This window comes from Pieris rapae, chromosome 3, assembly GCF_905147795.1.
Source record: "Pieris rapae chromosome 3, ilPieRapa1.1, whole genome shotgun sequence".
Lineage (NCBI taxonomy): Eukaryota > Metazoa > Arthropoda > Insecta > Lepidoptera > Pieridae > Pieris > Pieris rapae.
This window is the reverse complement of record NC_059511.1, coordinates 10392268-10409735: the sequence shown is the minus strand read 5'-3', so window position 1 is coordinate 10409735 and position 17468 is coordinate 10392268. Positions and strand designations below refer to the sequence as shown.

Sequence of the window (17468 nt, the reverse complement as noted above, 5' to 3'; positions counted from 1 at the left end):
ATTTTTTGTTATTCGATAACTCATCTGATTTTTTTTTTTTTTTTTTCCCTTTGGCTCAACTCATCTGATATTTTATGACTTATTCTGCTATTCGGAGCAGACTGGCTACTAAAATAGATAACTAACATCGATTCAGTCACTCTTGTGAATACTCTTAATTTACTCACATAAGTGATGAAACTAACATTACTTTGTTTTAGATGTTTAAATTATCTTCATTCCATTCAAATCATTTATATTTTTACATGCTGCCGTAAGATTGACAATAAAAATATAAATAGTAAACTTTATTAGGACAAAACACATTACATAAGAACAGCTGAAGATTTATTTTTTGGGATAAATGGCTAGTTCAGTTCTGTATATTTTCACTGTTTAAAAATAATAAAAATAACATAAAACCAAATATTATAAAAATCATTTATTGAGCTTGAGCTTTAGCTTCCTTTTTAGCCTTCTTCTTTTTCAACAACATTTCTTTCTTTTCCTCGGCAGTTCTCTTCAAACCCTTCATCTTTCTGGTCTGTAACCGTTGTATGTCTTGTTTACCCATGTGAATGCGACCCATCTTGCTACCAAAGGCATCTCGCGAAATATTCTTCTTTGTGATTGGTTTTAATTCTCTTGGGATTCGGCATGCTTCCTTGAGCAAGTCTTCAGATGCTAATCTGGTCCTTCTCAGTTTGAAGTCAATTGACGGTCCTGAAATTATTGTTTATTTTTAAGAAAAGCAAAATACAGTAAACAAACACAACTTATTTGCATTACATAATTATAGTCAAAATCTATTATAACAATATCGATGGGCCTACTCAAATATGGTCAGAAAAACTGAAAGTTGTAACAGCCGATGACATTGTTATTAAGTTATACAAAAGAATTCAGCCGGGACCTTTGATTTTGATCAAACCAGTATAATTGATATATTGCTCTAAATGATGTCGTCATAAACAGTGGCTTTATACTTTGATAAAACAATGGTTTCGTATGCATACAAAAATCTAGACAGTACAGTAAGTTTTTGAGAAAAATGTCTTGTGTAGAATTCAACAGTTTTTTAAGGTTAAGGCTATTTGTGTCTTTGTTTAATTAAAAGTTTACAATCACATTTGATTAAATTGGCAAATTGTCTGACCTATTTCTTCCAGTTCAATTCTTGGAGTACGCTGACCACTCTTCTTAAGCAGAATTCTGTATGACCTGACATAGATGTTACCATCATCTGTAGCCGTGAAACTGAATGCATGTTCTAAGCCCTGCAATCTAATTGTTTCAACCTGTAATTTAAATAATAACAATAAAGTTAAAATACAAAAAATAGGTAAGGAATTGTGATTTAAAATTTAGAATACAAAACATTTCAATAGCATTTAATTCAATATAAAGATACATAAACAGATGGTATGAGATGTGATCTATTTGGAAAAATTAAAAAAGCTTATATTTTACACTACATTTTGTGAAGGAAATCTTCAAAATGATTAGGACTCATCCTTAATGCTTACTCAGGGTTAAATAATTATTTTCACTACTTCAACCAAAAAGACTAATTAGTACTTACAAAAGGTTGAACTAATTGTTCCAAAATTTTTATTTTAAAAACAAATTAACCCAATAATACCTTTTCCCGATGAAAGAAGTCAATGAACAATGACTTCAGCCTTTTTAAATCGTGATTTAATTCCCAAGAAGGTCCATTGAATAGTAAACACGGTTTTAATCCAGCCAACACTTTCATATTGTGAAACTCGGACATTGATTTAAACTTCTCTGCACCAAGTTCAATCATATCAAGAATTCCATAGTTAAATGTTCTTCCTAATATTATATTATGAGGCCGCTTCTTTGAATGAGAACTTACACCAAATAGAGCAGCTTCTTTTTTATAACACAGTCTGAAATTAAATAACTTTTAATTTATTCATTTAGGTATAAAACCTTTTGCCTGACCTAAGAAACACATTTTTGTACTCATTGGGAATATAATGAAACATCTTAACATGGATGTGAAATGTTCCTGCTACAAATGCTATGAACAAATGAAAGCATCAACCAGTAAATAAACTCAAACCAAAACATTAATATTGTTATCATTATAGACACAGCTCAACCAAGACTATGAGATTTTAATGTTAAACCTGGTGTTTTGTTTGTTGTTTGTGTTGTGTGTGTCTTGATGTTTTGCTTCAGGTTTGATAACTTTTCCACTTTCTATACCACATTTATACATTTGTTTATTAGTTAATTTAAAGATATACGAACTTTTCAATGAGTGTTGCATCTTCAAAAGGTACAAAATCATTTTTACGATTAAAATACGCTGCATCTGGTTTTTTTAAGTCGTATATATCCTTTAAAACTTTTCGAGCTCTTTCGGATGGTTTGCGCCCTTGTATAAAAATACATTGTTTCGGTCCTTCAATAAATTTAGGCTCTTTCGATAGAAGCACCTTTTTACCTCTACGAGTTGTCGGTTTCCTAAAATAACAATGTGTAACTATTTAAAACCGATTATAAAGATTTGTTGAGTGGTAACAAAGCAGGGTACATATTTTAAATTAACTAACTTGATTCTTTGCATTACACCCATAATTAAGAAATAACACGCGTTTCCACAGTTTTAATCTTTATAAAGGAAGGAACAAGTAAATACAAAAATAAAAGCACGTGTTTTTCGACTTCTGTACGATGTTCTAAATTAACATTATGAAAAGGTGATTTTGACAGCTTTAATTTTATTGTTAATTTTTTGACATCTGACAGTTAATTCGACATGCATTCCGTACAACTGATATCTATGTTCAGAAAATTAGTTTAATTTTTTTTGTATGTTAATGTAAAAAAAAACGATTTCTTGTATTTCTAAGTTATAACCTAATTTCACTTAAGTCGTTTTTAGGAAATTAATCTTACAAATACTTACACCCATTTCAATACCCATTAGGTTGTCTGATAAATAAATAATAAATATTATTATACAATACCCTGTCCTAGTTTGTCGTTGGCGCTACTTAGTAAATACTGCATCGTGAAAACTTTCCAGCTACATGCTCCTCTAGAAGTAACATGTATGTAAATATTTATTAATATAACACAATGTACACTTATTAACGTCTTAAGATAAATACATATTAAATGATTCTAATTTACATTTACTGACAGTTGACATCAAGTCATGGGCGTAGAACGGAAGACACACTGGCCATAAACTCTCCGCCTCACTTTTTAATCGCCAATATTTTTTGTTTACACAATGTTTGTATGGAGCTGTAACCATTACACCATGTTCCACATGACATCTTTAGTAATTTCTTGTAAATAATAATAAAATAAATTAAAAACAAAACTTTGTCTCCAGTTGTCCCTAATTTTTTTTGCGATGCGCCTACCGTTTCATCGGGTGACCGGCGGAACAAAGAATTGCGTCGCAAAGAGTCTACGTTAGCTAGTGCTATAAGAAAGTAAGAAGAAGTAAGAGAAGGTAAGCCTTTCTAGAACTCCATTCCAGTGGTTTATCATATCATATTTATACAAATAAGTTTGGCTTTACTGAATTACGCCTGTCAAAGAGTGATTATGTCTCAAACCCCCCAGTGCCGAAGCAGTTTCCGACATTTTCCATTGATTGAAATCCATGATTTATGTTATTTAATGCATAACCATAAACTATTTGTATTTAATAAAATAATGTTGGGTAACATACCACTCAATATCGTCGTTTATTACATAAAGTACGTGAATTGTAATTGCTACAAAATTTAAGGAGGAAAACGCTAAAATTAAGGAAAACGTACCTACTTAGGTTGTTGTGAAATAAATACCTGCTTGTGTTGAAGTTATTTGTAAGTAGTGTATATCCATAGTAATTAAGATAACTAGACGCAATTACCTCGTAGGCATGATTCTGACGAATTTCATTTTTCAATTAAGTTCTTCAAAAGAAAGGTAAGGTTCGATTTTCAAAATAATGAGGATATTTTAACCGAATATTTTATTCGTCTGTTTATTTAAAATTTTTCGTAGGTAGAATTTATTTTATCCTAACTAAATCTACATAACATTCAATAACTGTATCCGAACTAGTCGAGCTACAACACGGGATAGGTGAAACTGAATTAAAAAAACAACTTCATTACACCTTCGCAACTAGAATAATGTAACTACGTAGAGTACTGAACATAAATGAGGAAGGCGCGTTAGACTCTACATGTACATAGGTACTTATTAGTCCATGGTAAGAGTAGACTTAAATTTAGTTTGTTTGTCTGCTACTTCCGATTAGGCGCCTACCGTTGGATCCTGCAGACGCGTTATGAAATTGTAAAGTACAAGATATGCTTATCGCGGGGAAAAACAAATCTGGTTATTTTTGTTGCGTATGAGCTTTTAGCTCCGGTTTTCCTTAAATTATTTCGTCATACTGACCCCTGTTTAATAATATTACAACCAGCTCACATGGAGTCACTATGTTTTGGTCCGCGTCGATAGTAGACGCGTTGTTCTAGCCGTTTTGTGTTCGGAACACGCAAAAGTAAGTTTAGTTATTTAATAATAATTAGCTATTAAAGAAATAATTACTCTTGAAATTAATAAACGTTTTCTAAAAATAATTAAAGCAAAATAATGTTTAGCATGTTTATTAAAATTGTATTTTTGTTAAAACAGTATTAATTTAGTACAGTAAAATTTTAAATTTAAGCATTTGTTTAAAATAATTTTTTCAGTGTATGTAATTTTATTGGTTTCACAAAATACATAATAAAAATTATACTATTTCCATTAATTTAGAAAATCATGAAAAAGCTATTTTTTTATAACGCTAAAAACTTTTTTTAAGTCGAGTCAATCCGAGCGGAATTAAATCAAATTAATTTTTTTTATCTTCAGTACGTTATTTTAATTATACGTTTACGTAGAAGAAAATCGACAAATTATTACAAGAATTGTTTTATAATTCTTGTAAAAAATGTAGATCTATTATTATAAGTACCTATGTACTAGAATCTACTCGTTATACATACATATACGGTAATAAATTTAATACCAATAATGTTGAGTCACATATCAGCTTATCTAATCAATATATGGAAAAAGCAATAGCAAAAAGGATCAATTAAATTTTATTCGCAATTTGCGACGGAAATATGTTTATAAATCTTGTAACGCGATCAAGAACAGTTACCACAAACCGCTTCATATAGATATAAAAGATACTAAAGAATATAAGTAACTTGAGAATTTTTTAATTTCATTACAATGTTACTCTGTCAAGAGAGCATTTCCACATTTTCATCTCGCAGAAGTTTGCCAATGGGAGTCATTTCTTAGTACATACAACACTTATGTTGAACGATTATTTGTTTGGTATTTTGGTATGTACCACGGAAGATTATTCACATTACACACCTGTCATTAGTGTGGATTCTTTAAAATTAGCGACTTGGCTTTTTATTTTATAAAATAAATATAATGTTCCATGTTATGGTTCTTCCTCTTTCATGCGGTTCCTCCGTCGAAAATCGTTCTTTACCACCTAATATCAAGAACCAACCAACTTGTGGCAAATTCAAGAGAATACCAATGCCTTGACTTTATCTATTAAGTCTGTGTAGGCATTATGACGTCTTATTTATACATCCTTGTAGACTTTCGTGTTTTTAGGAACACATAATCCATTGTATTTTACTTGGGATTTTCACACGTTCCTTCGAAAATTGGTATGACGACTAAGATAGAAATAACAACTTTGAGCATTTTTTATTGTCATTTACACGGAAAATACTCGTGTTTTATTTGTTCTTAGTTGAGCGATGAAGTCAAGAAAAAACGGTGTAATACTTGATTTCTTGTGTAACATTTTTCGCATAACCAATTATATGCCAGACTTAGGGTCTGTTTCACAATGTCCGGATAAGTTCCAAATAACCTATTTATTAGGTACTTATTGGTAGGATAAACACTATTGTTGCGTTTCACGACTGTCAGGTAGCGCGAAATTTCTTCGGAACTTTTATCTTCCGAATAATTTATGTGTTGCATAGGTATTTAGTACTTTATCCACACATTGTGAAACAGACCCTTATTGTAGAAATCACATGAAAATTTAAATCATACACAAACGTTCTTTAGGTTGGTATTTTTAAAATACTCTTCTTTTACAACTTATTCACTTCTGTCAGTAGGCAGTCCAAATGATCAATATGTCAACTTTCATTGAATGAACACTGATAATTATTTATCAGTCTTTTAAAATAGATGAATTCGCAATTCACCAAGGTAATGAGGCGTTAAAGGAACACTACAACAGGGACCAAACTTTAAATTTGTTTTAATAAAATTAATAATTATATATTTTGATTATTATTATACTATATAGGTTATGGATATTGTTAATACTGTAGCTACTAGCGTAGTCAGTATTCAGTAGCCCGTCCTAAGATAATTAGCTAAAGACAAACTTGAATTTCGGGTTTCGCTTTTTTACCATCATTACTATGTTCTGACGTCATAATAATATTAATCTTATAAAAGAAACTGGTTTAATCTCATTATGTATTTCGTAAAAACAGCCTGGGATATTTATTTATTTGGCGGATGGATGGATCCCAATGAACCCCATTGGGATCCATGTTTGAAACTAAGATCTAAATGTTCGTGCATCTTACGGAAGTTATAGTTGCTCGAACTGACACCGGTATCAAAGTGAGTCTCGCAGCTAAATCTTATTTTGGGTTATTCGTCAAGTATAATGTATGAACAATCTTAGCAGCGCCTGAGGTCAATAAACTTAACCAATCTGAGCCAGCTAAGAATGTAATTTTGATTAACTCTGTTCATTCGATCAAATAACTATGCTATGTAACGATGGCGATGGTACTATATATATAGTTGCTATATAATTTATTAATTTCTGCATCCAATTTTCTGTCATTACAATTATTCAAATTCGAGGCAACTTCCGGTTCTATATGAATGTTAACATTATTTTTGTGTAAACTCCGAAGGTGTACTGGATCGATTTTTCCTAGACTTTTTATCTTACACTAATTATACCACACGCCTGGGTGACTCTGGTAGTTGGCGGAAACCATTTCAACGATATATTATTTATTTAGAGATATATTATTGTGATCATCATATTTAAATGGCAAGCACAAGAATGTGATTCAATGTTCAGAAGAATAGGCAAAGTCATGACCTATAACCCGTGCCTGGTAGTGCCAATCTTCTTCTTCTTGTAGTGCCTCTCCACTACTGAAGGTTGGTGGTCAGCTCATCACACTTCTCATTCATCGCCATCAGCCGTGCTATACTGGCTACTCAGGTCCATTCTCTGTTATCGCGGAGCCACGACTTTCTCCTTCTGCAAGCGCGTCTTTTCCCCGCGACCTTGTCCAACATGATGACTTGAATAAGTTGGTACCGTTCGTGAAGCCATATGTCTCAAGTAACTTATCTATTCTTTTAATTGGTCAATATGAGTTTTGGCGCGTCGAAGAACTTCGTTCGTGACTCTATGGACCCAGTTTATCCATAGTATTCTTTGGTAACACCACAATTCAAGACACAATACATATTTATAGCTAAGAGAAAATGCAATGATTAGTGAAATTGCATCATCGATCTTCAACTCTTTGTCAGAAGGCGTTATCTGTTGCTTCGTTCCTCTTTGTTTAACGAGCAATCAAACGTTATATTATTCCTTGAATAAATGAACGGTATAAGAAGTATTTACGAGTAATACTTTTCTCATAAAGACTAAAATTCACTGAGAAAAGAACAGATACAATATCTTGATTAATTTCTCATTTCAAAATGCATTTTTTTTCAATGTACTTAATAGGAGGTAAACAGGTTCACCCGGGTCAGGTTAAGGTAACCTTAAGTGATAGTGTGCCCATAAACACCCACATTGCCACAAGGCTTACCGGCTGTTTCAAGAATTGGTACGTTCTTTTCTTGAAGGACAGTGTGCGGCTGGGTTCAAATAGTGGAGGAGCGCAACCAAAACGTCTCGGCAAAGTCGGTTTTGAAAACGCATTGTAATAAATGAAGCAATTATACGTTCTTATCGGGTTTAAATTTTTGCCTAACAGTTTTTGTAAAACTTTTTATCGTTGATTTTGTACAGGTCCATCAATTATGTAATTTATTACAAATACGAAACCCGAATTAGTTGTTTCCATAATGCATCGGCCCATTTAGTATTGTATTTTGAAAGTAATAAGTTAAAGTAGTTATTAATAATGCCCTAAATTCCCAGGAATATGGGTTTGGCATTGCCTGAAATGCCCCTTAATTAAAATCGATTAAAAACAGTTTACTTACTTATAACAGTACTTTCAGGAAGCAGGAAAGCCATACTAGATACTAGGTATAATTATAAATCTACGTATAACTTTCCACCGGATTACTTATAAATCAACTTTCTCGAGAGATGAATCAAAAGAATTCGCATGTTAATAATTACTAAATTTCCACTACTACCTATACAAGTGCAATTTACAAAAGAGAACAAAATATAAAATAGGAAAATGCAACAGCATTATAAATATTGTATGTTATATTTTCCATAAAATAGTACTCTATGTTGTAATATTGTACAAAATAAGGGAAGTACATATTCGCAAATGCGATCTAATCTTTCATCACATAAAGGCCAAGGAATATCTATGATCTTAATATCAAAACAAATCATGCACTAAAACACAAATAGTCCTATCACAATTCACGACACCTAATGTAATTCCACTTTTCCCCATGTCAGATATGGAATGTTTGCATTCAGAATTCTCGTCACCCCCAACGATGTAACGAATTCGTTTGAAACTTTAGTTTAGGGCAAGTAGCCCATCTGTGTCTGACACATTTCCTCGATTTTTGTTAGTTGGCACAGAAGAAAGTACAGTATTCAAGCGCACAGTAGGAATAAAAATCTATTGTTAAACATATCGCTGTTTATAATACGTAGAAAAACATTACAGTACAGTACATGAATCAAACCTACAAAATATAATATTTAAAAAATTATGTTTAATACCCACCTAAATTGAGAATAGTTTAGTATGTTATAAAAACGAAATTGTCAGACATATTTCAGGATAATTCAACTATCATGTTTTGGGGCTAGCTTTAGAAAATGTACTGTTTTGCGTGTATAACGTAGAATTACACAACCAGAAAGATCTAAAATGATTTAAATGCAAAAAAACAGCTAAATAATTTTGCTGGGTTTTTAAGTTTTTACATACGGATTTTAAGCGGAACTAGTTAATATATTTTTTATATCTTGAGGGATTGTTTACATATAAAGTCGTACTCGTCGACTGATTGTATTTCCTCGAAATCAATGGCCAAGAATCATGATCATTAATTATGACTGCTCATTATCTATAAGAGCAGGGCTGCTCGCCTGATAACAAAGGTTGTAGGTCATTCTTCGCAGACGTCTGTATATTATCATCAAAATACTGAGGACACGATCGCGCAATCCAAAGTTTAAGTTAACAATCTTTATATATACTATAAATAAATAAATTAAAATTAATCATACTTCCTCATTGACCCAAATAGGGCATATTAAAGACTACATACGTTATAATATATGTCACTAACATTTAAAAAATCACATTACATACTTTCACTAAAAAACTCAAAAAATATCTTGTTAACCTGTCCTATACTGATACAGAAAACATTCTTATCGTACAAAAATAGTATAGGTATAAATTTGTTAAGTAAAATTAATTAATTAAGTAACGTTTAGATGTAAAAGGAAGAGACTGGCTGCCCACAACACAGGGAATCCTAGTGTGGGGGCCAGTGCACTCTACTTTATAGAAACATTCCTGTATATTGTGTCTAATAAAGTTCTTTCTTTCTTTCTTTCAATTAATTCAAATAATAAAGTAAAAAAGCTTCGCTAAAATCACCGATTGCGATATATTTTATTCGAACACAGGAAACTATTAACAACAATTGTGATTGGACTCGCACAGTACCCGACACTTTGAAAGCAAATACTCAGTTGTAGAGTCATACGATGCAGTGGTCTCTTTATTAAATCGTAGTAAAGTTTATTTAAAATGACAATAGAAAGTGACACAGAAAGTAAAGATAAGGCTGGTGAGTGTTGTTTAAAAAGTTTGTCAATTTTAAGCGGTTTTAGAAATAGGAAAGGTGCTCTCGAAATCTTTTCTTATTTTCTTCGTACTAAAGTACTTTCCATGATTAGTATCCCATGACCTTAGAAAAGTCGAGGGATATAATAATAATAATAATCTTTATTTTTTCTCACAAAAACTTTGTACATTAACAAGTAATAATTGTTTATTTTACACATGAGTCATATCTTTATACTCAATTCTTATATTATTTGTAGTGTTAAAATATCACATTATCAAATTAATATTAATTATGATGTTTCACGCAAAAAATAATTATTAACATAATAAATTTTTAACTTAATACATTAAGTAATTTTTAAAAACTCTAGTATTTAATTGTTTTATTACTACATTTTTTACTACATATAAAAATTAAGTTTCAAGTATTGTTCGTATGGAATAGCTTTTAGTATAGAAATAAAAAAAGGTTATGTCTTATTTTAAGATTCTCTAATTAGTAGTATTTTTAATAATACCATATAATTTTTTCAGTGTTGGAGAACGAACCAAACAGCGTAGAGCGACAAAAACAAGCCGCTGCAGAAGATCCTATAACCAAAGCGATAGGTGCAATCGGAAAATGGCAGATATGGATATGTTGCATCGTTTTCCTGGTGAAATTTCCAGTCGCCTGGCATCAGATGAGCATAATCTTCCTGGCCCCACCCATGAACTTTACCTGTTCGAGCAACGACGAATTCGACAGCAAATGTACAAATTGTACCGAATATAAGTACGATCACTCAGTCTTCGGTGAAACAATTGTATCGCAGTGGGATTTAGTTTGTGACAGAGAGTGGCTAAAGAATGCGACGCAAACAATTTTCATGCTTGGCATCCTTGTTGGGAACATGGTCTTCGGACATCTCTCTGACAGGTATTTGATGACCCCACAGTTAAATCGCTACATCCTGTTATATTTCCGGATAATATTAAGGCAAAAGTGGTTCAATGAGACGGTGCCCCAGATGTATGATGAACCAAATTTGCGCGTTCAATTACAATATATATAATCGGGGTCAGAGATGCCGATGACATTGATTTATATTCATGAATAATCGCATTTTTGTTAACCTAACAACTTCGAATCTTAGGTAATGAATACGTATAGAAATAAAATTAGACTAACTTTAAAATTGAAATTAGCAATTCATTGAAACAGCTGTATGAAACGATAATTTAATACAATTTAAGCCTTTGGTGACAAAATCCTGGACACATCTTTTTACATCGTTTAAGTTTGGTATAAATTATATCAACATTATAATTTATGTAAAAAGTCACTCATTAAACCTGCTTGACAACTATTAATATACCCTAATCCTACAAAGAGGCCTAAAAGAACTTTAAAATATTGTTGTTTTCGTTTTAAAATATACTTACGCAAAAATAAAAATAAATGTTTTAAGGTACGCTGTTGAAGTTTGATAGTTTGTTAATTATAAATTTTTTGTGACAACATTTCGGATCAGCATTTGGGATCCTTATTTCATGAAGGATAATAGTATGCTTGAAAGGGTTCAAACAAAAGCCACGAAAATGATTAAGTCACTCAGGAATAAATCTTATAATGCAGATGCAAAGCAAAGCACTTGTCTTACTGATTTAGTAAGTAAGCGATTCGAAGGAAATCTCATTGAAACCAATAAAATCCTCACTGGACACTAAAATGTCGCAGGAATGGAGAAGTTCTTTATTTTAAGTGAAAATACACATTTGAGGGGTAGTTCTTTAAAACTTAAGACCACTCAACATGACACAAATTCACTAAAGAATTTTCTCCCAAACCGAGTAGTGGCCGACTGGAATAGGCTTCCGAAATATGTAATCCATCTTAAAACTTTTTTAGAAATAGATTGGATAGTAGTCTCAAAATACGCGCGAACCAGCTTATTAAGCTGTCTGTGTGTTTATATAAATAATAATAATAATAACAATTTGTTTATAATTTCAGATATGGCCGACGCATTCCATTTCTGATAGCGGTATTCCTCCAGTTATTATCTGGAGTCACCACAGCCTACTCCGTCAACTGGTATATGTTCACCATACTCCGTTTCTTCTTGGCCGTCGCCACGGGAGGAACAATGGTTACTAGCTTCGTCCTCACGATGGAACTCATTGGCACCAAATACAGAGACACTGTTGGAATCATCTACCAGATCCCATTTAATCTCGGCCATTTATCGTTACCCTTATTTGGATATTTTCTGCGAAGCTGGAACCACTTTCAATTAGCCATTTCGCTACCATCAATAATATTTTTGAGTTACTACTATCTTCTACCAGAGTCTCCCAGGTGGTTGCTGACAGTTGGTAGAGATGACGAAGCCCGCACGATTCTAGAAAATGCAGCAAAACGGTAATTATTTTTGAAATTGTTATTATTACATAACAAAGTTGCTTTTATTTCATTTATTTAGATATTAATATCCTTCATATAATTTTCTGTTTAAAGAATATTTTTGTCTACCGTCTTAAACTGTCAACATAATTCTATGAGTAACAAGTTAAAAACTATACGACTATTTGTATGCTAAAATCTGTACTTAGTTCTATTAAAATATTATCGATTATGAAAAACAGTTATGAAATGTAATCTTTTGTATACGTCTAATATAGTAATGTATACTTTTCAATTTTATTTAAACATTTCTGTGGTTAAAATAACCAACCAATCGTGTTATCTTAAAAGTCTTTCTAAAGGAAAAAAATTGTTTTTCAGAAACGGACGTTCTACTGAAGGAATAGCATCCTTCACACAAAAGATGGCGATGGAGGTGAACAACGGTTCCAATAAAGAGCATGCATCGTTCGTGGCGTTGTTCAGAACTCCAAAACTCCGGACGAGGACCTTGGCCATCTGCTTCAATTGGTTTGTCTGTGGATTTTGCTTCTTCGGCGTATCTCAGTATATTGGGCATGTATCAGGCAACATCTTCAATAACGTCGCTATATCGGCTGCTATATTGGTAAGTAAAACAACCTTCCTAGAATTAGATGATTTAATATGCGTGAAGCCTATTTGGTCCCTTACGTAAAAGTAAAACAATAATTAATACTTAATTATACTTATTTATCCAGCTTAATTTTAACCTTATATCTGGTTCAAATCTGTAAAAACCTAAAGACAAAGTCAAAATCAAGAATCATTATTCAAACAGGTAAAATAATGTTGTTGTAATTTAATATAAAAATACAATCTTTATAATAAATATTAGTTTCCATACTAAACAACGATACTAACTTCATCTCATGTCCAAGTTCACTCATTTCACACTTACACCAATCCAACTAACTACAACAATTTCAATTTGATTCCACCTCCATTTGGTTAAATGACCAATTTCTTGATGACACTGGAAGAAACTAGCGTTTAAGGTACAGGCTAGGCCTAGTTTAAACGCTAGTGCTCATAGATGTATATTATATATAAGGTTGACCTCAATGAATGTTTTAATATATGTAATGTAGTATTTGTTTTTTGGGTCAAATAAAGAAACTTTTTATTTATTTTTTTATTTTTTTAATGTACACTTATGAATGTCAAAAACAGAAATGTACATGAAATGCTTCTAATTCTTACATTTACTGCCAGTTCTGAAATTTAGAACGTCGAATGGAAGAGAAGAACTGACAATAAACTTTCCGCCACTCGTTTTAATCGCCAAGTTTTTTTTTGTTATACACAACGTTTGTAAGGAGCTATTACCATTACACCATGTTCCATATGACATCTTGAGTAATAAATAATAATAAAATAAATTAAAAATACAGATTTGTCCTCTATCAGCAGGATGGTGAAATAGGAGCACAAACTTACAATCTCGTCCAAATACAGTACCAACAAACTTCGTTAACGCAGTAACTTTGTCGCTTACTATCTACTGAACAGCAGTTAGCACCTAAACACTTAATCGTATTGCGAGACTTTTCCAAGCTTTCTATATGTGACCGTAAGATTGTAAACATCGTTAAATTACAATCTATCCAGTAAGATTGTAAACTATCGATAGATTGTGAACCGTATCATTATGATTGCAATTTAACGCATTATTTTTCGCTTGATTGTAATCTATCGATGGGAAGCGGTCAAATTGTGAACCGGCGTAGGACGGAATGCAACTCGCGCTCTGTCTGGTTGAACGGTATGTGCCCCCGCCACCCCGGCCACACGTCATATTTGTTTGTTATTTCTATTTTTATAATTTGTGCTTAAAGACATAATAATTGTTGATTTTTCTGAAATTTTTACTTAGAATTTGTGTTTGTAGAATAAATATTTCGTTAAAATTTGGTTCTAACATATGTCAGGATTTCTAATTTCCTATTAAATAATAAATTTATTTTATTTAAGTGACACGTCTATTTCGTTTCTAAATGAAATGAGACCGACCAATCAGGAAGAACTTGCAGACAGTTGACAATTTGACGCGGGACAGATTGTAATGTAACGGTTTCACTTCGGTAGATTACAATATAGCGAAAAATGATGCGTTAAATTGCAATCATAATGATACGGTTCACAATCTATCGATAGTTTACAATCTTACTAGATAAATTGTAATATAACGATGTTTACAATCTTACGGTGACATATATAACTCAACAAAATTTACTGATTTTTGTTTTTACTTTTCAGGTTCCTGGTACCATAATTTCCATATACGCTAACCAACTGCTTGGACGGAAGATTACACTGATGAGCTCGAATTTTGTGACGGGTTTAAGTTGTCTCCTCATAACCGTTGTTCCCAAATCCGTCACCAGCCACTTGGTCCTCGGCTGTGCCGGTCTTTGGGGCATGAGTATATCATTCGCCACAGTTTATCTGTATGCCGGGGAACTCTTCCCAACTGTTGTAAGGAATTCAGGAGTTGGTCTTTCTTCCACCGTTGCTAGAATAGGTTCTATGCTCGCTCCGTTCATAGCCACATTGGGACATAGGAATCCCTGGCTACCGCCTCTATTATTTGGTATTACGCCGCTGATTGGGTCTTGTCTTTGCTTATTTTTACCGGATACTAGGGGAAAGAAGCTGCCAGATACCTTAGAAGATGGAGAGGAGTAAATTAGTATTTATTGGTTGTTTTAAAAGTATTAGCATGGAGTTTGTGCAGCTACAAGAGTGAAGAGTTGCTAATGCAAAGATAGGTTGATGTTATTATTTGAACCTTGTAGTTTAAATATGTGACGGCTGTGATATAACGAAATTGTAGTGATTGTTTTTTTAGAAATAAATATTTAATTTTAAACTGAATATTTATATATTTATTATAAGCTTGCTAACGTTGGGCACACTGATACATTGGTAGAAGAACAATAAAATACAATTTTTATTATGACAAGCACTTATTGACAAACATAACATATACGTATGATGTAATAAAATTAAAAATATATATAAATATATATTAATTGAATTAAGTATAAGAAATAAACGTAAATTCACATTTATAAAATTATAATATGTAATTATTGATACATTTGCTTTTTAAATATAATTCTTATTCCACAGTATGTTTTGGTATTTGCTTCAGAATACTTCGGTACTAAAACTATTTTGACGTAAACAAGCTATCTTATACGTCGTTGATGTCAAGACATTTGTCTACGATATCTCATCTCTACTAGAGATAAACAGCTGATGATTATTTTAATTTCCGTGTATTTACAACGCACTTATTATGTTTTCCAAGAATACTGTTGACGTGCATATTTTATGAAGAATATACAGTTATGAATGACACCTATTTTAAAAAATAATTAAAAAATGTGTTTATTTTTTTTAAGTAAAAATACCTGTGTCAGGGTTCATAACAACCATTATAGTTATTCCATAAGTTAATATATGTTTTTAATTGAAGTTTTGAATAAAATTGTTCACAACTTTTAAGATTTTTTTTAACAAAGGCGCAATTCGTGACACGCTTTTGACTTAACAAATTTTCTCCCTTCCACTTCATGCGGAGACTCGAGGTTATAAATTATTTCCTAGGATAGTTAGCGTTTAACTCAACAAGTACACAACTGTTCGAATTATCTGAAGTAAATAACTCTTGAAATTTAATTCCGACTCTACATTAATTGATATTTCTTACATGTCAGCTCTTAAGTATTTACTATATTACTCGCTTCTTTCTCACAAGATTGTAACATTGTATTATTTTCCTTATCTAGATCCCTCAACTTATTCCACGTACATAGTTATAAAATATACAATGAAATCATCTTCATTAAAACTGTAGTTAAAATACTATAACATATTAAATATTTTTAATATATGACTGCACATACTATTCTTCTTTACAAGGAGAAGAGGCCGCCCTAAAAGATCTGGATAGAAGAATTAGAAGCGTTAGATGGAAGCCAATGTAGAATTAAAGCCATGGACATATTTGGAAACAGCTGATAGAGGCTTGTACTAATTCCGATAAATGGTGGAGGAAGTAACATAACATCTTATTATAAACATAACTAAAGCATAATTTTATGTCGATTTAATACCCTTTATTGTTAAATGTACAGAATTAAATGGCTTTATTAAACTATTTCAAATGGGTGTTTCGTCAAAAAAAAGGACGTCACATCCTGATCCGGCACTTCTTCGATCTTTCTCACATCCCCGTTAGTCATCATAAACAAGAGATCGTAGAAGATACGTTATTAGAGTTCAAAAACGTAATCATAACATTAGAATTTAAAAATTTAAGTAAAAGCCAAAACTAGTCGTATTTCTGAATCAACAGATTATTCGCAATAAAAGCCGCATCTCAAAAATTATTAATGAAGTATTTTATTGTATCTTATCTATATTACGGAATTATACAAGGGACTAACAAGAAGTATCAGGTATTACCTAGATCTTTCTACGACTGCAATGCAAATTTTTGCGTTACGAAAACCTAGTCAGACGGTCAGAATTGTTTTTAAATTTAAACAAATCTATAGAACACCCACACACGTCCGTCGCGTCCAAAGACCCTAATCGAAATAAGTTCATGTTATCAGCATGTCCTGTCCAGTCCAAATTATATGAAGTGATGTCAGCAGAGCATTGTCCTCAAAAACTGAATTATTTGACATTTCTTCGATTATTCGGAAAGTAAAAATGAAATGTGAATTTTCAAAATAGATTAGGTACAAGGTTCAAGATAAATTCATAAGAGACTAGGAGGAAAATCGAGACAAATGTTTCTTCTGGTTTACGCTGTATGTTTTGGAAAGCTAATATTATACAAATCGATTTCTCACAAATTCGAGTATTATTTAAAAGTTGATCGGTTATTATATGTATATATG

At 31.9% G+C, this 17468-nt stretch overlaps 2 protein-coding genes across 4 annotated transcripts; one reads left to right on the top strand and one right to left on the bottom strand.

Moving 5' to 3' along the window:
- Positions 1-406: 406 nt before the first annotated feature.
- LOC110998005 (ribosome production factor 2 homolog) lies at positions 407-2719 on the bottom strand. The gene is made up of 5 exons (XM_022266411.2): positions 2568-2719; positions 2263-2478; positions 1622-1895; positions 1136-1277; positions 407-702 (listed from the first exon to the last, which is right to left on the bottom strand). Exons 1-5 carry the CDS (start codon positions 2588-2590, stop codon positions 422-424), a joined length of 936 nt encoding a protein of 311 aa, XP_022122103.2. The 5' UTR covers positions 2591-2719; the 3' UTR covers positions 407-421.
- A 638-nt stretch (positions 2720-3357) lies between these two features.
- On the top strand, positions 3358-15426 carry LOC110998015 (organic cation transporter protein). 3 transcript variants are annotated; one of them, XM_022266425.2, is made up of 5 exons: positions 3358-3481; positions 10659-11043; positions 12121-12528; positions 12892-13138; positions 14809-15426. In XM_022266425.2, the coding sequence occupies exons 2-5, from the start codon at positions 10808-10810 to the stop codon at positions 15235-15237; spliced, it is 1320 nt and encodes a 439-aa protein (XP_022122117.2). In that variant the 5' UTR covers positions 3358-3481; positions 10659-10807; the 3' UTR covers positions 15238-15426. The 3 variants fall into 3 exon arrangements, with proteins under 3 accessions (XP_022122117.2, XP_022122116.2, XP_022122115.2); XM_022266424.2 differs by lacking the exon at positions 3358-3481 and adding an exon at positions 4364-4531; XM_022266423.2 differs by lacking the exon at positions 3358-3481 and adding an exon at positions 9994-10125.
- Positions 15427-17468: the final 2042 nt, after the last annotated feature.

Excerpts from the sequence above, each read along its gene's own strand:
- LOC110998015 (XM_022266423.2), top strand. The coding sequence starts at position 10,086 with ATGACAATAGAAAGTGACACAGAAAGTAAAGATAAGGCTG. Across the intron at positions 11,044-12,120 it reads TTCGGACATCTCTCTGACAG|ATATGGCCGACGCATTCCAT; the intron begins GTATTTGATGAC and ends TTATAATTTCAG. Across the intron at positions 13,139-14,808 it reads CTATATCGGCTGCTATATTG|GTTCCTGGTACCATAATTTC; the intron begins GTAAGTAAAACA and ends TTTACTTTTCAG.
- LOC110998005 (XM_022266411.2), bottom strand. The coding sequence starts at position 2,590 with ATGGGTGTAATGCAAAGAATCAA. Across the intron at positions 2,479-2,567 it reads GGTGTAATGCAAAGAATCAA|GAAACCGACAACTCGTAGAG; the intron begins GTTAGTTAATTT and ends TTGTTATTTTAG. Across the intron at positions 703-1,135 it reads AATTGAACTGGAAGAAATAG|GACCGTCAATTGACTTCAAA; the intron begins GTCAGACAATTT and ends CAATAATTTCAG.